Source organism: Ruditapes philippinarum, unplaced genomic scaffold (assembly GCF_026571515.1).
Source record: "Ruditapes philippinarum isolate M1 unplaced genomic scaffold, ASM2657151v2 ctg2041_1_1_1_1, whole genome shotgun sequence".
Taxonomy (NCBI): Eukaryota; Metazoa; Mollusca; class Bivalvia; order Venerida; family Veneridae; genus Ruditapes; species Ruditapes philippinarum.
Genome location: NW_026857619.1, coordinates 64,991 through 90,247, shown reverse-complemented (window position 1 = coordinate 90,247; position 25,257 = coordinate 64,991). Strand labels below are relative to the sequence as shown.

At 32.8% G+C, this 25,257-nt stretch overlaps 1 protein-coding gene across 1 annotated transcript; it reads left to right on the top strand.

Moving 5' to 3' along the window:
• Positions 1-473: 473 nt before the first annotated feature.
• LOC132750364 (uncharacterized) lies at positions 474-15,072 on the top strand. The gene is made up of 4 exons (XM_060740330.1): positions 474-724; positions 6,985-7,110; positions 9,476-9,570; positions 12,321-15,072. Exons 1-4 carry the CDS (start codon positions 514-516, stop codon positions 12,765-12,767), a joined length of 879 nt encoding a protein of 292 aa, XP_060596313.1. The 5' UTR covers positions 474-513; the 3' UTR covers positions 12,768-15,072.
• Positions 15,073-25,257: the final 10,185 nt, after the last annotated feature.

Sequence of the window (25,257 nt, the reverse complement as noted above, 5' to 3'; positions counted from 1 at the left end):
TTTATAATCTTGACTATAGCTCTTGTAAGAGCACTTGGTTTGATACCAAAGGTTTCTTCATTTCCCTGTTGACAACTTATCTTTCTCTGCTTGTCCTTATATTTCTATACATGCCCATCTTTAGAAATTAATTCTGTTTTTGCCCTTTATTATACTGATTCAAGTTTTTTAAGTACAAAAATATAACAACCAAAAGTGTTACAGTTACAGAGTAGGCTGGTTCAATTTGTAACCCTCATATAATTATTTTAAGAGTTTTATTCAGGGATGAATTCTAGTCTGGTTGCCATAGTGATAGGAAGGACAGTTTTCAAAAATACCAGCAATTTAATATTATGATTATAGCCTACTTTACTTTGGTCAAATTTCTGTTGCATTTTTTTGTCACCATAATGATAAAAGAAAATATAAAAACTGTTGATTTTTGGGGGGAACAAACTTATTTTATTTTTTTAGACAAGGTTATGAATGACTTGTCCAAAACGAATTTCTTGTATCTTTTCAGACAAGGTTATGAATGACTTGTCCAAAACGAATTTCTTGTATCTACACTACACATTTAAAAGACAGCACAGCAAAGAGGCTATGTTACAAAAGAACAAGACGGCAGCAACACACATTCGTAGACCAATATCAGGGACGAGTTCGAGACCTCGACGATGTATGTCCGAAGGAGAGAGGATGTGCGAGGACGGTTCCTGTATAGCAAGAGTCGAACTATGTCGTGAGTATTTTGACATACTGTTATATTTCTTGTCAAAGTTGTTCTTGTTCAAAATCAAATGTTCAGATCTTTCCCTCACCCTGTTTTTCCAGAATAATCATCATTTTTTGTGTAAAACGACCCCAAAATTAAAAGGATTGTCATGCTTAGCTCTCAAATTGCAAAAAATTTAGATCTGAGTATATTTCTTTATTTTTTCATTTTAAGTGCTTCTGTCACTTGATCTATACAAGAATTTCAAATTTTATTATTTGCATATTTTTAAGCTTTTCTATATAATTTTTTTATACTTTTTTTTTTGTGAAGAGAAAATTAATTTTTTAAATGTGAGAATATATGGGTATATTTACATATGATAACACAAGCTCTGAAAAGCTTTTAAAAACCAACTCTTTAAATGCCAATTAAGTTTTCCTTTCTAATGTGTCCAGAAGACATTACTATAATGTGGTATACTCAGGAATTAAACATGATTGGGGATACTTTAACTGCATCTATTACTTAACCTTTTTCAGCTTTAAGCATTATTTGCTTTCATTGTATAGAAAGTAAATCATGACATATACTGACACTTAAGACATCCTTTAAACTGTATACATCATGAAACAACAGTCAGTCTAAGAAAAACAACCGATTCTAGATCTGCCTGGAAAATAATCTATTTTCCTTGTCCATTATCTGGATTCCCAGGGGAAATAGTTTTATACAGTTTTCTGTGCGTGACAGTAGTTATAGTGATGGGAAAATACAAATGAGCCGTGTCATGACAAAACCAACATAATGGGTTTGCGACCAGCATGGATCCAGACCAGCCTGCGCATCCGCGCAGTCTGATCAGGATCCATGCTGTTCGCTGTCAGTTTCTCCACTTGTAATAGAGTTGATAAGCGAACAGCATGGATCCTGATCAGACTGCGCGGACGCGCAGGCTGGTCTGGATCCATGCTGGTCGCAAACCCACTATGTTATTATGTCGTGACACGGCTCAAATGTACCCATCCCTTTAAAATCATGAGCCCGCCATTCTTTACTGATGTCAACTGGGACAATGTTGGTGATTAGTGAGATGGCTTGTCGTTTAGGTGCAGTTTTTGTACAGGTTCAGATTATATAAGATCTTAAAACATTTGATTTAAAGAAATGGCATTTACAGAAATGACAGACTGGTGTATTTAAATCTCTTAAAACATAAACATTTTATGTAAAGATATAATGTTGATATGGGGATAATTTTTTAAAAAAGAAAAAAGAACACTTGAGATTTCTATTTTAGTTTGATAAATGACTGGAGTTATCTCCCCCTGATAAATAATCCCCTCAGTTGGAGTAAATAGTTTACTGTTATGATGATAAAGGCCGAAGATCTGCAAGAATATTTATTAAATGTTTTGAAATGGAAAGTCTTGTTTTTAGCTCAACTGTTTGGAAAATATTTGGGAGATATTTTACTCAACATTGGTGTTGGCTGTGCAATCTGACCATCACACTTTCCTCAAGAAATTATGTGCAAGTTGGTATCCTCAAAGAGCCACTGAAGCTAGATTGAAACTCCAAATACATATTCTCTGTGATTTCATGTATCTATCGTGATGGGCACACATCCCATAACTCTGAGTTACCTTTTTACAGAGTTATGTCCCTTACTTTTTGTCATCCTGCATATCTGTGCGGTCTCACCTGGCTCATTATTGTTAGCTGACTAACATTTGAGCCGCGTCATGACAAAACCAACATGATGGGTTTACGACCAGCATGGATCCAGACCAGCCTGCGCATCCGCGCAGTCTGATCAGGATCCATGCTGTTCGCTTATCAACTCTATTACAAGTCGAGAAACTGACAGCGAACAGCATGGATCCTGATCAGACTGTGCGGATGCGCAGGCTGGTCTGGATCCATGCTGGTGGCAAACCCATTATGTTTGTTTTGTCGTGACGCGGCTCATTTTATCTTGATATCCTCTTATTTGAATAATTATTGAAATTTAGTTGCAAACTGCCCTTAAATCATTCTGCAAGGAGAAAAGAAATACATGTTCAAGGCCGTTGCTAGGCATTTAAAGTGGTGTATGTTATATAAAGTTTTATGGCAAGTCATACATGTATAAATGGTTACAAGCTGATATAACCCCGGCTGATACTAGAGAGAGATTATATATATTGCAAACAAGTCATTTTTTCACAGCCATATAACATTGCAGAACACTCATATAACAAACTTTAAGCATTGCACTCTTGATATCTTCGGCCTAAATACAAATTAACTCATGAATTTGCATGAGCTATGTAACTATGTAGATAACATAAAAATGAAAATCAACTTTTCTTAACGGCAGTAATATGATTTTTTCCCCCATACTATTATAATTGGTACATGCTGAAGGTATCAGTCAGTAATTGTATGATTCAGATATTTCAAAAAGTATGTTAATCTGTATTTTATGAAAATCATGACTTTTATAATTTCTCTAACATATTAGAATTGTTCAGATGTTTGTAATTAAGTGAATTATTTCTTGGCCTGCATCCTGTGTGATTATATTACTATAACTGTGCAATTTGTACAATACATTGTTTACTATTATATTACACCACAACACACTCTAACCATTTCCTATGTGACATGTTTAATAACTGTTACAATACACAATCACATAATCAGATACAATGTAAAATACAAAACCTTGGGTGAAAATAAAAACAGCTGTGAAAAAAACAAAATGAGCCAACATAATGGGTTTGCGACCAGCATGGATCCAGACCAGCCTATGTATCCGCGCAGTCTGATCAGGATCCATGCTGTTGGCTATCAGTTTCTCTTCTTGAAATAGAGTTGGTAAGCGGACAGCATGGATCCTGATCAGGATGCGCAGGCTGGTCTGGATCCATGCTGGTCGCAAACGCACTATGTTGGTTTTGTGGTGACGCGGCTCAAATAAACCTGAAAACGGTTGTAATTATGTTATTGAATTAAGAACAGCCTGAATTTGAGAAAAAAAGGTATTAATTTTAATTCACTGTTGGAATAAATCTGTGAATGAAGCTTTGCCTGTCAGCAAGCTTATATAATGAAGGTTTGTTCTATTTAGATACCTGTTAGGGCCTGATTAATTGCATTCATGAGCATCCTCTCTTCCCCTCCCCTAGCCCTGTCTTCCCCCCCCCCCCTCGCCCTGGCACCTGATGATATTTTCAAGTTTCTATAATCATATGTAAAAATGGAAAATCAAAAAAGGTAATTTTGAATCCCATTTCAAATTATAGCAATGATGGGGGCTTAATGTTTAAACAAAGCAAAAACTGGAAAAAATCTTGTTTTTTGCGTCTATAGGTGACTCATATCATTATTTGCATCAAATGTTTTTGGTTGACTCCTAAATGAAGCTAAAGTTGCACTGAAAATTGGACTTTTGAATTAATGAATTGATGATAGCAAAACTTGTCAACAATTTATTTGGATGAGCTGTAAGAGACCCACAGTTAATTTAAAGACCCATTAAGCCTCAGGAGTGAGTGTAAACGTTTCATTCATAAGAAAGTGTAGATTTGTTTTAAAAATGTTTTAATAAAAGATTAATTGTTAAGTAAGATGCTTATTGTCACCTGAAGAAAGTAGCTGTAGAAGACAAAAATTTGTCACAAAAGTACTAGTAAAATACAAAGTAGTATTTTGACTTTCATACAAATATATAGACATTTAAAGCTAAAGCATCAAATTATATCTCAGTTATATGGTCAGTTTGTAACTTTTTGGAAACTCTTCACATTTTAGACACCAAAAATAAAAAGCTATTGAGAAATGAAAATGATACCATTCCTGGTGCTGAATGGGCCTTTAAACTTTTCCCTATTTTATTGTGACAGTGACTTGACTGTAATCCAGTCTGACATCTAAGATCTAGGCCTTGACCTTGATAATGAACAGAAAATAACCGTTTATACAGAATAACATGATTGTCTGGGGGGGGATAAACTTTCTACGGGTATTTTAAATCATTGTCTCATTACCACATGACAAGTTGATAATGTAACTGTCAATGGAAAAATATGGAAATACATATATTCGTATATCATACATAATTTATATGTAATCATGATAAGTCACAAATATGTAATGATATGTTATTGTAAAATGAAACATGACAAAGTTACACTTCAATTTTATGATATACACGTAATATTACATGTATATACTAGCATAATTTTGAATCTCAGGAAATATCATGGAACTTTGATGATCAGATTTCTGTAAAAGCACTGTCAATAAAAAGGGAAGGAAAAATGAGCTGCGTCACGACGAAACCAACATAGTGGGTTTGCGACCAGCATGGATCCAGACCAGCCTGCACATCCGCGCAGTCTGATCAGGATCCATGCTGTTCGGTATCAGTTTCTCTACTTGTAATAGGGTTTGTAAGTGAACAGCATGGATCCTGATCAGACTGCGCGGATGCGCAGGCTGGTCTGGATCCATGCTGATCGCAAATCCATTATGTTGGTTTTGTCGTGACGCGGCTCAAATTATAAGAGACTGGTGCAACCATTATAATTACCTACTTATGATTACTCTGCCACTCAGCATTAAAGCAGCATGCCCATAGATGAGTAAATTATTAAAATTAAACCAAACTTAAAAAAAATATTTTTTAAGGGACATGTAAGAAATGCAAAAAATATGTTTACAATCCATTTAAAACTTGTTTATTTAGTCATCTGGATATATGCAACTTTCAGATGATAACTGAAGAGTCATTCTTTCTGATTTCTATGTAATATATACAGACTAGGTGGAATATCGTGTCAAATTGTGTGCAATATTGTGTAATATTTTAATGCAAAGCCGCTTGTGACTGAGGGGTTGGCTTTTAAGGGTTGAGGTATTTACCCACCATTTATCCTTGTGTAATTGCAAGAGGCAAATAAATAGGTTTGAATTACTGGAGTCTATGCATCTCTTACCTCCAGCAGGTGAGGTGTTTTTGAGCCTTGGTATTGGTTAAGTTTGTAACACCTGAGGTTAGCCAGAATCATATTTCCTGTTTCAGCGTCATATGACATTTAACTGTCTTGATGCGTCATAAAACCAAACAAAACAAACAAGCATATCCACACAGAAGCCAAAAAAGGCGGCAATATCACCTATTGAACAGAAAGAATGCCTAGCCTTAGAAGTCATGCACACTAAATTGACACTTATTGACAAAATTTGTTTTTCTAGATGCTCTCTGCACGTGTTACAAAGCATGTCACAGCTTGTTATTGTAATGTGATAATAATATATAACCAGTACTTGATAATCTGTTATAACATAGTAAATAATGTCTTTCTTTAAAGGGCAGAGTGTATATTATGACATGAATTCCAGTAGATCATGCTTTATCATAAATATTAGAAAGATGTTTTGTAAAATATTATAGATTATAAACAGTCTATTTATATGCTAATACATGACTAGATCTTCCTCGACCAGTAAAGCTGGAAAGTTACATTATGACCTCTACTGTGTTGGTGCAACATAAATTTTTTAGCAACCAAACAAAAAAAATATTATAAAAAAATACAATAGAAATACAAATATGAAGATCATGACATTGATTCCCTAAATGAGACAATTTGGACCTAATGAGCCACAAGTTCTCATTTTTCAGCATCCAGAACTAATTATCAACAAATAGAGACATTTATAAAGACATCTTTTACATTCTGTAATCATTCTTAAATAATAAATCCAATTATTATATATTAAGAAAATATATCATTAAATAACACTTATTATTAGCAATTAAAATAGAAGTAGTCAGTATATAACTTAAGATGATATCTGCTATTCAGTATTTACTCATCTATAAAACAGGCTAGTTGTTAAGACATAGTTTAAATTGGCAGTAATTTGATTTCTCTCTTGTAAGTACAGTGCTTTCCTAGTCAGGTAAGAAGATGTTCATATGTAAGATAACTTTGTTTATTATGAATTTAATCAAATACTGGTGATGATGTTTTACTAAGCATTTGTAGAATACCAATAGGAAATAAAAAAACCCAAGCTCTTTTAGGAAAATTTTAATATATTATCTACTGCAGAGGGGGAAATGAAATGTTTTACCATAAATTGTTGACCTTCAGTACAACATAGTTTTATACCTTTGATGGAAAATAATCTTACCGGTAATACAAAAAATGTATGTCATGTTTATGTAGCATTTTGAATGAACATGTTTCATTAATAAATGAAGGCTAGCATGACTTTGCTATATTTTTCAGCGGAAGAGCAGCTGATGAACCAGAATACAATACTGATCATGATCATTGTGGGGCTTGCAGTCGTTGTGTTCCTTGCTATACTCTACTGTTTCCAGAAACGACAACAACAAGCCAACAGACAATTAGGTAATAAAATATTTATAGTCTTGTTGTAACAATTCCCAACTTTTACGCTGTCGGAGCTGAAAGCTATAGAACTTTGCCTTCAGTAAAGTGCACTAAAATCTGTGCAGTCTGACCAGGCTCTAGACGGTGGGTGCTAAACTTTCAATCTATGTCCACTTTGCATTGCATGATACTTCTTGTATATCACAAAATACTTTTCCAACAACTTCAGAGATGAGGTTTCCCTCTTGGCAAGGTTAGCCATTATGTATTTGTATCATAGTTTGGGGACCTTTCTGTTGAAAATGTGTCAGAGTTAAATCGTATACATATACATGCACAGTGCGTTAACTGGAGTGCAGGTATTAGTTACCTGCACTCCAGAGCATGCCCATTGATTGACTAATTTTTGCTGGGGGTTACTTATTGTGGCGGAAGAGAAAGGGAAAAGCACAGAATATCATATTAAGATGCTCGTTTATTGGTTAATATTTCCCGGGGTTTCATATTGTGACAACAGGGTACGTGTTTTTATGTTTGACTATGATACAAAAGAGAAAGAACATCAAAACACTCGGCAATCTGATTAATACTCGGGGGCTATGCCCTCTCGTACAAATCAGATAGCCTCGTGTTTCGATGCTCTTTCTATTACTTGTCTTACATGGAACCAATGCAGCTGGTATAACCTGGGCCAGCCTCCATGTCTGTGCAGTCAGACCTAGTGTTTTACTGTTGGCAGACTAAGTTTTCAGTTTGATATCCAAAAATTGATAATGGACAGTTCTTTAAATGGGAAGTGTGAGGAGTTCATTTTAAGAAATTCAGCCGATTAACCCTTACCATTACCAATACCTTAAATGGACTTGTCCATCTATCATTCTGGACTAAACAATTTATCATTTTAGGGAAAATTAAAAAAAAATAATAATAACATACTAACTGAACACACCAGAATCAGAACACTTTGTTAGCTTCTTCCTGGTTACCATTTTGATATAAAATATCATTTGACATTTCCTTGTTTCTTATTTTAAAGTTCATATAATAAGCACTTTCCCCAATTTAATAGACATTTAAAAATAGACTTGTCTTATTACTTATTTAGCAATTAATTGGATATATTTAGGATGCAACAGTAATCATTCTTGTGCCCTAATAACTGTTTTCATAATTTTGGCTTTTAATTTATTTAAGTAAGAGTACTATATAAATGCTTACGTGACAAACTGACAGGAAAAGGAATCTGTATAGATTTGCATATATTTGTCGTAATTTCTGAGAGAGATTTTTTTTAAATAAGCAGAGAATAATAGTAACAGATTTTCTGTCTATAGATCTCACGTTACTATTCCCTTAATGTTTTTTTGCCTACAGATGGAAATCGTCTGCGGTAAAATTTCGTCTATACATTATTTAAGTCACATGTTTAAACGTGAGTGTATATTTTATTATGTATGGTGTTTGGTTAATTAAGCGAAAAATTGCATGTCACACGGCTTGAATTATTTAAGTTGTGTAGTTTCTACGTATACGATTTAAATATAATGTCACAGTGGGTTTCTTATTTTTAAAGCTCACTTAGAGCACAAGTGCTTAAGGTGAGCTTTTGTGATCACTCAGTGTAAATCTATTGTCTGTCTGTCTGTTGATCAACACATTACTTTTAAACAGATTTCTTCCCTATTAGTCACAGGGTCATTATCAATATCAGTCAATCTTTTTTTTGGAATTTTCCTTGGATAATTCTTCCTTTAAAAGATTCCAGTTCATGCAGAACTCTCATATTACCATGGCATTCAAAAAGAAAAACTTAAGATCTTTTGATAAAAACTTTTTATATGAAATTATTTCACAAAAATAATCCTGAGCTGGCCTGATTTAATAAGATTGTTATAATTATTTCATATCATGGCCGCTAGGAGGGTGTGGTTAATTTTTCCTATAGAAACCCTTTTCAATTTTAAGAGAAAGCTGTAAATCTTTTTAAAAATTGTTTGTTTAATTTTGATATTTTTGATGTAATTTCACCCTAGTTCAAGCTCACAAATGTTTTGATGTAGAAGTGATGCCTGTTTTATTTTTGTAAGATGTGTTCACAAAAATTGAGCAGCGTTGTGCAAGCATGGGATCCGACCAAAGCAATGCCCGCATATGCCGGCAGTTCCTGAAAAAAGGATCCATGTTTCGCCATCAGTTTTCTCTACTTTGCTTATAGGGTTTTTGGTAAGCGAAACAGCAATGGATCCTGAAATTCAGACCTGCGCGGATTGCGCAGGCTGTCTGGATCCTGCTGGGTTTCCAAAAACTCAATAAGTTTGGTTTTGGTCCCGTGACGCGGCTCAAAATGTTGTTATATATTTAGGTGGAACTCGGGAATGTTGATGAACTGTGATAATGGAATCTCTCTATGCTCCACCACCTGCATACGAGGAAGTTGTCAATAGTAACATGTATCCTGCCACACCAGAGCAAAGAAGAGTAAGAAAAAATTTAGAAGTTACCATCTGACATAATCTCTACCATTAACCTGCTAAATGTGTGTTACATATTTGCCCTGCTTTCGATTTGAAACTGTTCTTCTATTAACAGTTAAGATAGATACAAAAATTGAGCTACCAACAGTATAATAGAGCCTGGTCAGACTGCATGGATGTGCTGACTAGCCTGGCTCTATACTGGTTGCAAAAGCTTATGACTGTTGATTCCAGCAGGCAAATTGTAAATGACACTTACTAAATCAGATTTTTTTTTAGCTCACCTGTCACAAAGTGACAGGGTGAGATTTTGGGATCGCTTTTCGTCCGGCGTCCGTCCGTCCGGCGTCCGTAAACTTTTACTTCAAATGACATCTCCTCATAAACCACAAGGCCAATTTCATCCAAACTTCACAGGAATGTTCCTTTGGTGGTCACCTTTAAAAATTGTTCAAAGAATTTAATTCCATGCAGAACTCTGGTTGCCATGGCAACCGAAAGAAAAAAACTTTAAATATCTTCTTTAAAAAAATCCTAAGAGCTAGAGCTTAGATATTTGGCATGAATTATCTTCTAGTGAGTGTCTACCAAGTTTGTTCAAATAAAAGCCCTGGGGTCAAAATTGGCCCGGCCCCAGGGGGTCATTGATTTTCCCTATATGCATATAGTAAAAACTTAAAAAATCTTCTTTTAAAGATTCAAAAGAGCTAGAGCTAAGATATTTAGCATGAAACATGTCCTAATGAGTGTCTACCAAGTTTGTTCAAATAAAAGCCCGGGGGTCAAAATTGGCCCCGCCCAAGGGGGTCATTGATTTTCCCTATATGCATATAGTAAAATCTTAAAAAATCTTCTTTTAAAGAACTCAAAAGGCTAGAGCTAAGATATTTAGCATCAAACATTTTCTAATAGGTGTCTACCAAGTTTGTTCAAAAAAAAGCCCTGGGGTCAAAATTGGCCCCGCCCCGGGGGTCTTGATTTTCCTTATATGTGTATAGCAAAAACTTAAAATCTTCTTTGAAAAAACCCAAATAGCTAGAGTTTAGATATTAAGCATGAAACATCTTCTAGTAATTGTCTACAAAGTTTGTTCAAATAAAAGCCCTGGGGTCAAAACTGACCCCGCCCCAGGGGTGTCATTGTTTTTAACTATATGTTTATAGTAAAAACTTAAAAAAATCTTCTTTTAAAAGACCAATGAGCTAGAGCTTAGATGTTTAGCATGAAACATCTTCTTATGGGTGTGTGGGGGATGGGGCTATATACAGGTGAGCGACCTCTGGCCCTCTTGTCTAATTAATATATTGGGCTAGTTGGATATTGGGTATCTACCATTCATTTTTAAAACACATTTTCCTCAGAAAAGAATAAATTTCACTTCTTTAGAAAAAGGCAAACAGTTTTATAACATTTAAATAAAGGTTTTAGAGCAGGTTTCTTAAGAAAATAATGATGAATGAGAAATTATTTGCCATAAAAGTAGCAAAATGTGAACAAAGTAGTATTTTGACGTCCATACATATTAATACTTTATCACTATAAATGAGCCGCGTCACAACAAAAACTTTGTAGTGCGTTTGCGACCAGCATGGATCCAGACCAGCCTGTGCATCTGTGCAGCCTGATCAGGATCCATGATGTTCGCTTACAAACCCTATAACAAGTAGAGAAACTGATAGCGAACAGCATAGATCCTGATTAGACTGCACGGATGTCTGGATCCATGCTGGTTGCAAACCCATTATGTTGCTTTTGTCATGGCACGGCTCAAATGTACTAATTGCAAAAAATAAAGAAAAGTTTTCTGAGAAATTGGGCCTTTAATATTAAACAGTGCCTTATTTAGAACTACCTTAGCAATACAAATCTATTCATATCGAGCAAGCTACCATATTGACTGCTTGCTAAAGGAGATGTCTTGTTAGATTTTTGTGGTTCTCAAAATGTTATTATACACTTTATTATACAGTGAAAACACAATAAATGTACATGTAAATGTTATGAAATATATAAGGTGAGGTGCATTAATTATAAATATAACAGAATACAAATGTATATATATAATCAATATCACATATAAATAATAAATTATGATACATTTGTCATCAGAGGTTTCATCTACAGTGTGATGCAATTTTGATATCACATTCTTTCATATACAGGCTATTTCTAGCAGAGAGTGAAAAAAAAACATAACAAAAAAACATACTTTATAATCTCTTGAGACTATGTGTTACTTAAGGTAGTCTGAGCTTCATGTAGTTGTTAATACCTGGTTACAGAAGATTTTGTATTGTGTATATTAAAAGCTTGATAGAAATCTGTTCACTACAAGAATCTTGATTATGAAATAACAGTGTATTTGCCTGTGTATTTTTTTTTTGAAAAGCTAGACATGAACATCTATAATACATTGTAGATGGATGCGTATTTGTCATTTTAAGTGTTATATGATTTATAGAATTAATATCATTGATTCTGTACAAAGCATATTTATGATATATCAAGTAGTATTTCACTTTCCTACATGTTTTATTGATTTCAGTAAATTCTTTGCATAAAATTTTGATAGATTTTGTTAATAAATGTCCTAAGGAGGTTTTGATTGTTTTTTTGTTTTTGTTTTTTTTTTCCCTGCACACCTTTCTTTTGTCATCACTGCTATGAAATATGTCAATTAAATTAAAACAGTATAATCATAAGATGTATTCTAACGTCAGGACACTTGTTAATGTAAATTTCATTTCGTTTCAGTTACATCAATTATCATTGGAGGAGCCAAGAAGTCCTATGACTCCGCCCCCTAATTATGCATCAGCATTGATAATACTTGCCCAGAGCGAGGAATCTATCTCATCAAAACAACATTCACAGTCAGATCTTATCAGACGCAGTGTTTCAATGGACCAAATTCAGGGCTCCACTGCAGGAGTGCCAAAGGAATGCACTGAGTCGCTATGGAAACAGAAATATACAAAATCAAGAAATATATTCAGATTTAGTCGACAGTTTAGTAGAACTAGTGGTAATAGTAGCTTTCGGGCTAGTGAATCACCAAAAACTCCGCGATCTCCTCCGCCTTATCCACAGTCTCCATGTATTTATCCATTGACTCCTCCTCCACCATTAACACCACTCCCTAATGAAAATGAAGGCGGAGTTCAGGATACCGATGTCACAAATGTAGAGGTGGTCACATAGCGTAAATCAATGCAGTTAAAAATGTTTCACTACCAGGACTTTCACATGTACATGTTTTTGTATTTCTGTCAATCAGATTCAGAGAATATGTGTTATATGTGTCAAACGAGGAGATGAATTTCATAAAAGTTTGTCTTGTTTCAAGTTATGTGTAAAATCAAAGTGGCATTGGATCAATCTGATGTTAAGAGTTATAAAGATTTAAAACCATTGAAGTGCATTTAAGTTTTTAAGGAATATGATTGGATCACAAATATAACATAGGATGGAATGAATCATCATTCAATAATGGAAGAATTGTGATTGGTTAAAAATTATTTTCTAGTCGCAGTGGGAGGAGTTTGTTATGGTAATCATAGAGTTTTTGAATATTGATAGCATATTAGAAGGAGGAGTTTTGAATATTCATCATTGCAGGAGTTGTTTTGAATATTTAATTGAATATTTAATTGGCCATGGTCTGATTATTACAATGGTCTGTAATAAAGAGTCGTGAATATTCAGCATTGCAGAAGGAGTTGTTTTGAATATCTAATTTGCCAGGATCTGATAATTATGCAGATTTGTAATGTATAGCTTAAATGCAATATAGTTATCTTTAGATATTAGTGAAAAAGTGACAGTTTCGTGATCTTGAATAGTGGTTGAAATGATTCATTTAGTAAATTAGAATATTCATTGAAATTCATGAAGTATTTCTGTAAAATTTAATGCATCATGGTCAACTGTGATATTTTAGTCTTCTTTATATATCAAATATATCTAATATGTGTGTATAATGTATAAACAAATGGTATATTTTTGCATATATGATAATATAGTTATAATAGAGAACTTGAGAATGTTATATTTTAATTGGGGAAAAATGATTATATTTTAATTAGGTAGGTAAAATACATGCAATTGTTGTAGAGTGTTTAAATCTGACATATCATAAACTCTTAGCCTACTGAATTAGTTTAATGGATTGGACCATCTTTGAATTAGGAGCGGTCCATTCAAAATTTAAGGGATTTCAACACCAAAAAAGTAAACATTGAGCTACCAACAGTATAGAGCCTGGTCAGACTTCAGATATACAGGCTTACCTTGCTCTATAATGGTGGCAAATGATAATAAGGGTTAAAAAAACAATGTTTTATTTTAAGCAAAAAATAGGTATAGCATTCTTAGCGATTATATAAAACAGTCCATATTATTCTTTAATTATATATATCTGTATTAAAAATAAAAAGAAACCCAGTAAGTGGATATTTTTAATATCAATATTTTAATCTCTGATTTACATGTTAAAAAAGCCAGTTCCATGTATTTTCCAGACTTTATATTTTTATTTATTCTGATTTGAAAAATTAAGCCTGAGCATAACTTACTGATATTTTTTCATAAAAGTGCAATATTAATATATAAATATATATAATGTAGGATCTCACATGAGTTGCCATATGATATAAAAACTTTATTACTTAATTTCAAGAAAGCAAGCCTCTTACGATTTCTAAAACATGATTCCTTGGACGAGTTTAATAAAATATTATACAACAGCGGGATTCTTTTTATCATATGACTAAACATACTTAAGGATTACAGACCCTAATGGGCACCAATCCAATAAGAATCAGCTTTTCATTACTTCTATTCTTTACCAGAATAGTGTAAGACATTAAAATTTATTTTTCAAATATTAGAAAATTCCACCATCCAATTATTTTTTTTGCTCAGCTTAAGAGTTTCTTACTTGCCATAAAATAAAAATAGATAAATAAAATAAATCTTGTTTCAAAGGTCTACATGACTTGTGCCAGCATGTATTAAAAAAAATTATAATGTATTTTGCCATCTCCTCTACATGAACTTTTCTATTTGTAAATCTTGTAATTTCTTTCTTTCTTTTTTTGTTTCTTTTGAATATTTTTGATGGACCTTTTCATGTTAACATTAAAAAATTGAAACTTGATTTTTTTCTCTTCTATTCTTTGCTTTGTATATAAAAAGCATCTGAAGCATGGACTAAGTTACATTTTCATCTTTCTCAAAATAAAAGTGCAACATATTTCACAATGTCATATCCTCTATAATTAAATTCACATTTCTCTCATTGTAAATTCTTTGCTAATTTATATAATTATATTATTATATCAGATTTCAGTCTTAATTAATATTCATTTTTGCCTTCTGTGTTATAGAGGATACAAATGGCAATGATACTGCTATATTGATTTATAATTACTTTTTGAATGTTTGGGGCAGTAATGATTCGGTCGCCTATGCCAGACCATACTGCCGTCTCTGTTTAACACATAGCCCGCTGGCAGCATCTGAATGTAACAACAGACAAGTGCAGACCAAGATCACCGGGCACATCTATGATGTCTTATCATGGTCTGCGATGTTCCCTATTCAGTCAGTACCTAATCATTTTGAATTTTTTCCTGAATATGATCAATGGTTTTAGTCAAGATAGAAAGATGGACCAGTCTATTAATGATAAATAGGTTTGTAAGGGTTAATATTATCTTTTGATATATAAATCCCTAACTTTTACAATGGACAGTTCCAAATTCTAAGCAGGACAATTCCATTTTACAAATTTAGCATAGTAAGGATTAAAATAAGAGTTGATCATATAAGATTTTCTATTATAATTTTAAATTGTCTGAATAGTCTTTTGAAACTATGAATTTTTGTTATTTTGGTTACACTTTTGTTCCGAAAATTGAATATTGCTTAACCTTTGGCCAGCAGTTCAGTGTTGTTGACTGCAATTATTGCAGACCTAACAGGGCTCTAGCTAGTGGGCGATTCGGGCGAAATAGTCGCCGAATTCCGTCTGACTTCGCCGACATCCTACATGAAAGCGAAGATGAAGTCGCCCGATTTTATTGATCCATTATTGAAAATTACCAACAATAACTGTGAATAACATGTTGTGTGTGTTTGCTTTGTTTACCCTCGCCGCCGGAAAAAGGGACTGTCATGCATCTCAATCAACGCGAAATGTCATTAATCCGTTTGTTTACCAACATCAGAGACGTTAAAATACATGTATTTATATGTCTCTGCCAACATGTCATAAAAGTCTAATTAACAGACGCTCGAGGAACAATTAGACTCCGCCCACGGCGAGATTACCGATACGTGCGAGAAACCAATCGTAATTCACGTTTTAATTGAGGCGACATTATTTAACCAATCATTAAATCGCTAACATACAACTACCTGTAACAATTATTTACGATGGACGGATCAAACGTCAATTAAATTTTCACTATCGAATGATTGTCAGAATTAAGAGGACCGCTCGACATATAACTGTAACAGTAATTTTAAATGAAAGTTATGATAACCTTTTTTGTCGACGAGTTAAATTTGATAAAATTAACGGCGTATTACACTGTATTTATTACAAATGAAGTGAAATTAAAGATCGTTTCTTTCGTTATCTACTTTTATTTTCTTTACAACATAAGTGAATATGAATATAATGTCCGGCGCAAGCTTTTTAATAGTAAATCAGAAGGGAATAACTGTTAATCCACCCATGATATGATCCATGATAGGAATCAACTATGGCTTTTTTATCTTCATTTAATGCAATGGTTGCATTACATGATACTCATTCTTAATTATTACTTGTTTCAAACTACTTTTAAACAGAGACATAGATAACAATAGTTATAATAATAGCTATCTATGTCTCTGTTTTAAATTAAAATTGAATATTCTGTTGTAAACACAAATCCAATTCATTTAATAAGAATATGTACAGTGAGTCAACATAATTGCGATAAACATACAACAAAAACATCGATAAATGAATCTCCTCACTTCTCCCTAAAGTCTCCCCACTTCTCCCTAAATCAGCTGGAGGGAGAAGTGACTTCTCCCTAAATTTTGAACCTAGCTTGAGCCCTGCCTAAGATGTGCCGTCTGATCATATTTTTGTTTACTGTTACTTTGTATGTAATTTTCCCTAAAAGAGATTAATGGTTTCCTCCAAATTTAAAGATGGATGAGTCCATTTAAGATATTCATCGTGGTACAGGTTAAGACGGTGTAAGAGATGGTAAAAGAATCTTATACATGTACTTTTAATTGCTTGTTAACCACTTACTCATTCCCAATAAAGGTGAAGGTTTCCCAATAAAAAATCTTTTATGAAATACTGGAATATGCTGACAAATAAAAAAGTAAGGTAAATTTATATTGTCAACATTTATGATTATCAATATTTATTATGTTGCTGGGGAAAAAAAAGATTAAACCCCAGTGAGACTTATTAAAACGTCACATTTGAAAAATCATTGTTCCATAATTATGCCTGTTTAATCCACAGGAATTCTGCAATTATTTTATGACAATGTGTTGTTATCAGCGATTATTATGTGTTTATATAAAAAAGCAATTAATTTCGTGAGGCAGTTACATTTAATGCTATGTTTGTCAGGTAAAGGTCATCTTTTTATTGTAGTTTAAAGGGATATTACTCTCTTTGTTAAGTTTTAAAGGTTGGTACTTATAGGGATACTTATAGGGACATGCTTCTTGTGTTGTTTAAAAACATTCCAGTTGCTAAAAAAATAGGTTAAAGAACCTTCGTTCATTGTTAACAAACTAAATATATTTATTTTATAAACAATAACTACTTGAAATGCCTAATTATGTGTGGGGTGTGTAATATTTTTTATGATTCTGAAAATGGAGCTAATATTTGTAACTATGGTCTTCCATTCTTTTGCAGACTTGCTAACCATTGCTCATAGCACTCTCTAATATACCACTATTTTAGATGGTCAGTGAATACCTCACATGGACCTCTAGTCTTAAATGGGGATTCAGGTTGAGGCTAAACCTGGTTTTCTAACTTTTCCACATAAAATAGCCTTGTTTGTAGCTATTTGGCATTCTTCTGTGTTATTGATATTCATGTCATCACTTTGAAAACATACAAATTATTTAAAATTAGTTTATGAAAAGTGTACTTGGAAACCTTGAATTTCTTGAGAAATCCAAATCATAGGTCTGAAAGGGATTACTGTCTAGAATCACCTGCTCTTCATTTTGTTCTTGCACCTTACTTTTTGCATGCATTTCACTAGCTATTTGTTCTTCACTTGTTAATTTCTCCAAACAAGTTACTTGCCTGTCCTTCAACTGCCATTTCTTTCACATTTGTTACTTGCTCCCTTTTAGTCTTATTCTTTGCTCCTCATGTTTATTGCTCCACTTTTAATTCTTGCTCCTCATAATTATTGGTCCACACTTGTTTCTTGCTTCTCATAAGTTCATTACTCCTTACTTGTTTCTTACTCCGAACTGCTTTCATGCTCTTCACATGTTAATTGCCCCTCACTTGTTTCTTGCTCCTCACATGTTCATTACTCCTCACTTGTTTCCTGCTCCTCACAAGCTCATTGCTCCTTACTTGTTTCTTACTCTGAACTGCTTTCATGCTCTTCACATGTTAATTGCCCCTCACTTGTTTCTTGCTCCTGACATGTTCATTGCTTCTCAGTTGTTTCTTGCTCCTCACATTTTCATAGCTTCACACTTGTTTCTTGCTCCTCATAATTATTGCTTAACACTTGTTTCTTGTTTCTCATAAGTTCATTGCTCCACACTTGTTTCTTACTCCTCACATGTTCATTACTCCACACTTGTTTCTTACTCCTCACATGTCCATTACTCCTCACTTATTTCTTGCTCCTCACAAGTTCATTGCTCCTCACTTATTTCATGCTCCTTATATGTTCATTGCTCCTCACTTGTTTCATGCTCCTCACATGTCCATTACTCCTCACTTATTTCATGCTCCTTATATGTCCATTATTCCTCACTTGTTTCTTGCTCCTCACAAGTTCATTGCTCTTCACTTGTTTTTTGCTCCTCACCTGTTTTGTTCCTTACTTGTTAGATGCTCCTTAATTGTTCTTTGCGCCTATCTTTTTAATTGCTTTCTGCTCCTCACATGGTAATTGCTTCTCACTTTTCACTTTCTTCATTTTAGTATCTGCTCCTCAGTTGTAATGAATGAATCCTGCATTTGACTTGTTCATGCTTGGAAGACATTAAGGTTGATAAATGATGGCTTACAGAAAAAAAATATTGTTCAGACAAGGTGTCCATCCACACAAAGAAAATCAAGTTCTACCTTACAACATAAAAAAGTGAGGATATAAAGACAAAATTACACAACTAAAATGTTAGGAGAAATATTATACATTTATATTCTATGATTTATTATCATGAAGGCAGCTGTATTGAGAATAATTCAAGTATCCTTATCTAATTCAGTCAAGATTTATCAAGAAGCTGTGAAAATCAACACTTGTAAAATCTTTTAAGTATGAAATATAAATACTTGTTAAAGGTGCTAAAATTGTAGTTTAGCTAAATCTATGATATTAGAAGTTGTAAGTCTTCCTGGACGGCTTTGTTACATGAATTGTTTTAAGGAATTCCTTTCATCTGTAGCTTGTATGAATTAAAGTCTGTATCACTTTGAATTACGAGGAAAGCATTATATTGACAATGATTTTCAGTGCTGCTCATAGTCATTTAAATCATTTATTCAAGAACAATTTAAGTTATGGAAGGTGACCACATTTATCTGTTGCGGTGATGCCTTATGGCAAGAGTATAGAGTCAGGCCAGTAATGCATGGCCATAATTTTAGGCTGGCCAAACCTGTTTACTGCTAAATTTGATTACTTTTATAGCAAAAATATCTTTAAATAGTAATGGAAAGTTTCCAATTAAAATCAGTGCAATTCCATTAAACAAAATCAGATGTAATTATTTAGACTAAAATTGATATCTTCTTCTGTCCAAACTGAAGTTTTATATATAAAATGTTCAAAAAGTATTTATTCACGACAAAGCTGCTTTAATAATTCTTGACAAATATCGCTGTAGGGAACGGAATAAATTTGCCTGGCACATCTTTTGCATGTGCTATAAAAAAAATTCAGACAACTGTACAACATTATAAAATGTACCTACCGTATGTAATTGTTTGTTACTGGTCCTCTGATTTTCCCATTGAGGCATAAAAAAAATCTTATGTTCATTTTCAGGTCTCTGAATATCTAAATACAGGCATAGTTAGTGTTTGTTTATTGTCTCCTTTTGGTTTAACCATTTAGACATAAAAATGTAAATGTTGATTCGTTTTGGTCTTCAGATTGATTTAATTAAACTGTAAAGTAAAATGTACATGTTTCTGATTTTGCCAATTTAGGCATTAAAAATGTATTTCTTTTGTTTCAAATCCCCGGGATTGCCCATAAATTTATTCATTTAGGCATTAGAAATATTTTTTTGTGTGTGTTTCATGTCCCCTTGATAACCCTTTTAAGCATGAAAGATTTATACATTTGTTTATAATTATCTATAATTAGCAATGTAGATATTGGAATGTATTTGTTTCTGGTACTAATACACATTTAGGCATTGAAAATATATTTATTTGTTTCAAGTTCTTTAGGATTACTCATTCAGGCAATATGAATTGATTTGTTTGTTTCTAGTACTCTAGACTACTCATTTAAGTGTAGAATATGAATTTGTTAAGTTTCTGGTGTAAGTTTCTTTTCTCCTGAATTTTGGGCATTAACATTTAATTGTTTGTTCCAACTCCATTAAAAAAGTAAGATGTTTGTAAATTGTAATTGTTTTTCTGATTCAAAAATTTTAATGTATTGTTTAGATGAAATCCGAATTTGAAGCCATCTAAAACCATTAGTTCTTCTTTCTTTTTTAATGTTTTTTTAACTGTCAGTTTTTATGTCACATATTCCCCATACAGAGATATAATTGTACTGTATTATTTATGTCAGTACCCACAACATGTTGTGTTTCATGGTTACCACAATCTTGTTCTTTTTCTTGTGAAAAAATAGAATGTCAAAATGTTCAATATATTTTTTTTTTTCTTACCTCTTCTTTATACATTAAGGACTAGTACACTTCATCAGTTTTGTGCAATAACTGGTTAACTCCTATTATATATAGAAGTACTTAACCTGTTACTGCACTAAGGTGACGACTTTATCATATTTAGTTATATTATCTATTTTATTCAGAAAATGTTATCCATTAAAACTCAAGCAGGAATCTCCATCTGTGCAATTTCTACTTCTTTATTTTGATTTGTCCAGGCTTTTGATTTGTTCTGAATAACTCTCGGTCAATTTGTAATTCAACATTTTGTCAAAAGTTGTTGTGAGCTTTATTGTTCTTTATATACTGCAATATTGTTTTTATTCGTGGGGCACTAAAATATTTGTGATTTTTCTGGATAGGTCAGTCAACCAATTTAAGATCCTATGAAAATTCAAATTTCTTTTTCATCTGCAGTAAAAATATTTATATAACCATGTTTTCACTTTACTTTTTGCAAAAGAGTAATATCCATGAATTTAAGGATCCCTGAAAATGTTGGGACTTTTGGTTGTTTGTTTTTGTTTTGTTTTTTCAAAGAAAATCACGAAATTTCATGCCTGCGAAATTAAGTGAATTTACAGTATGTGAATACTTGTCAAAAACAGAATTGTCTTTTTGTAAGATGTACTCCTGTTAGCAAGAACTCGGTTAATGTTATTAGTTTTCCCATCAAATCCAGGGATATAAACAAACTTTAAACATTAAAGCTTCACGGTGCACTTTCATTCACTTTAGATTGAGCAATGTGTTGGCCTTATCATTGATATATTTACCTAGTTGTAACTATGAAGATTTTGTTTATACCTGGGATAAGATGGGGAAAACCCATAATTGCCTAGTTCAAGAGACTATCTTAATATATGAGCAGCGTCATGACAATACCAACATAATGGGTTTGTGACAAGCATGGATCCATGCTGTTCGCTATCAGTTTCTCTACTTGTAATAGGGTCGGATGCGCAGGCTGGTCTGGATCCATGCTGGTCGCAAACGAATTATGTTTTGTCATGACGCGGCTCATATATATTTATATTAACAAAATTATCCTTACAATTATACATTTTTACCATGGATATGCCTTATCCATTTAAACATTTGTTTAAGTTTGTTAAAGTTTATTTCATAGTTCTATTCTTCTTGCTATTGAAACTTGAAATACCTCTTCTGTATGTGATATTAATAATGGCTGTTAACCAAGTTTTATCTTTGTTTTGTAAACTTATTGTACTAGTCTAGGATGATAATTGATTTCATCAGGAACTTGGCAAATGAATAGTATGTCCCCCACCCACCCTCCTTCCTCCCTCCCGGTACTAACAAACTGTTACTGTTTGGCTTTTGGATAAGGATAGCTCGGATAAATATATATAATACCCGATATAATCAAGCAGTTCAACCTGAACACTCCCTAATTTGTGTGATTGACTTGTCCTCCTTTTAAGTTCGGAACATTTCATTGTTAAATTAAAATGGGTGCAAGTGCCTGAAGCTCAGGTTTTTGTGACAAATTTCATCATAATTTACTATTAGGTTTTTCCAAATTTTCAACTTGCACCCATGATTATTAAGGGGTTTTAAGATGTAAACAGCCAAGCTCTATATTGTGACTCTTGCAGTTATAAGGTTAAAACTTAAGACAGATTTCCATACAATTCCAATAGCATCTTACCAATTTCCCCATATTATTATTGATCTTTGTTATGTAAACAAAATATCATCCTAGAGAAGTACAATTAATATCTTTATGGAGATGTGTGTGTACATGTCGGCTAATTTGCATATAATTTCTACATAGCAATCAATGAGACAATGTTATGAGATGAAATTAGTAATTCTTTTATTGAAAAAATCATCAACTGCATTTATTAGACTTTTAAATTAATTAATAGACAATTCCTGCTATTATCATAGATGCTGTTTTTTTTTACTGAATTTATTTTGCAATATGCTATTTGTCCGAATACAAAAAAATGGTGACACTTTTATAATTTTTGTAGAAGAACAATGTAAATTTATTAAATACCGGTACTGGACTTGTCAGCATAAAAGATAAATTAATAATATATGAAGAACTGTAAGCAATCTTTAGGTAGTTTTTTGTTATCACTGTTTTGCCGCCAATTTTTCTTTTGCATTTTGATATTGTACAGCAGCTGTTATTGGTAAATCATGTGCACAATTATTGTATAATAAAAATTGTTATTGCAATTTTATGTGTTGCACATGTTTCTGGTGCTTTTTTGAGTGTGTATGAATATAAAATTATGAAGATATATTGTATATTAAATATTTATTTCACACCTTATAAAATATAACCTATAAACTTCCAGCATTTAAACCACATGATGTTCTGATATAAATCATATTTGGATCCAATTAATTTAATTTAGCCTCATTTCTATTTTCCTCAGCCCAAAAAGTCCATATCAAATCCATATTGTACTCTATCTAATGTATCTATTATGTCTCATTTTCATTTTCAGAGTCCAAAAATCCGTATCATATAAAGACTGTCATGGAAGTAATAAGTTCTTTCATAATGTTAGAAATTGGAGGTGTGAAATAAAGAAGTCATTGTAAAAACTTGATTCTATTGGATGATGAGTACACTGCTGCAAAACCCATATTGGACTCGCCTAATGCCTTGTCCAATATAGGTTTGACAACTTTGTAGTAATCTAATATAGTTCAGTTTATTTTTGTTTCTCAACAATGTATAATAACCTCATAATATACATGTACTCTGTTTTGTTAAAAACAGCTTGCTATATATAAAGGATCAGCTTTTGGTGGTATTATACTACATCTGTAGTGAAAGGCCACCTCTGTTTAAAGACCTCGTTAAATGATCCTACTCTTTAAAGTCTCTATAATTCTCTTGTCAAAGTAATAAACCAAATATACATGTATGTTATCATAGTTTGGTATGTTAACGAAAGGTATGGATGTGTGAAGTTTTAAAATATTTATTACTCCATTTTATAGATATTCTATATTTTGTAGATATATTTTAAGATCTATGTGAAACTGTAGTCTAAAGGAAAAAAAATGTTACCTACCTGTAATAATATCTAGACAATTTATTCAAATTGTAAACTACAATATTTAGTTTTTGTTTGATATTGAATAATTTGGTATATTTGAATTCTGGTGCAGAAATAAACTCACGCCATATTTTCTATTTGATCTCATAAAAAAGATGGGTTTTATGTAAGTTGAAAACCATGTGTTTGTGCTCTTTGTGAAAATAACCAACCTCAGTTAAAGAGATAGGCAAGGTTTCACGTCCCTGCTGTCTGGCCTGCCTATACTGATGGCTGCTGACTGTCAGTATTGTGTTGGTGCTTTAATAAATACAGACCACGTTTCTTTGAATAATTCAGTGCTTTAAAATTTGATGATAAGGTTATGACATAAAATTAATAAAATAGCTTTCAATAGATAAATTTTGTGCAAAAAAACAATTCTAATTATACATTGAAATTGATTTTTGTTTTGAAAATCGTTAATATCATTATATTATGAGCCGCGTCACGACAAAACCAACATTATGCTTTTGTGACCAGCATGGATCCAGACCAGCCTGCCCATCCGCGCAGTCTGATCAAGATCCATGCTGTTCGCTATCAGTTTCTCTACTTGTTATAGGGTTTGTAAGCGAACAGCATGGATCCTGATCAGACTGCGTGGTTGTGCAGGCTGGTCTGGATCCATGCTGGTCGCAAACGCATAATGTTGGTTTTGTCGTGACGCGGCTCATATATTCTTTGCTTATATAATAGAGTCCATTTTTACCTGCATTGTACACAGTTTATTTAGGTCCTCAAGCGTTTTGTAATTTTCAATTGTTTAAAATTTGTATTTTTGTATATGCCATTTATGTTTTGTATTTTTTTCATTTTTGAGTTCTGTTGTTTTGGTAATATTTGTACATCAATTTTATGCTCTGTTATTTTCATTACAAGCAATTTGTCTGAATTGAGGTTTTGTTTTCTTTTAAATGACAATTAGTTTTTCTATTGATTCTTTTTTTTTGAATCCCTGTTATTTAAACATTTCAGTTTTAAAATTTCGCAAACAAGCAATGGATATTTGCAGTGTTAAAGCTGCATACCTCCAGATGAGCCAAAATATAATGTCCTAAAATTCTAAGACAGGTTAAAAAGATACAAGATTCAAGTATTAATTTACATGTCAGCCATTAATGACTGATTTTGCAGTATTAATTACCATATTTCTACTGCATGACTAATGCAGTAAAAGCTATTTTTGCATGTTTTTACCTCTTTTTGGTAACTTACATGTATTTTAAGTGCTGTTTGCAATGTGTATATTACTTTCTTTGTTCACTGCACAGCATTTAACTTTTAAATACAGTTTCAAAATGTTTATGAAAATAAGCATGAATCTGGAGGCATGCTGCTTTAAAGTAGGACAGGACAAGCCAGTGAAAAGAATATGTTAAGCATGATATTGTTTTAGTTTTCTTTCATGCCATTCAGATGACTGTTAGAGAATAAAAGTGGATCAATGCCTCAGTGCCTGC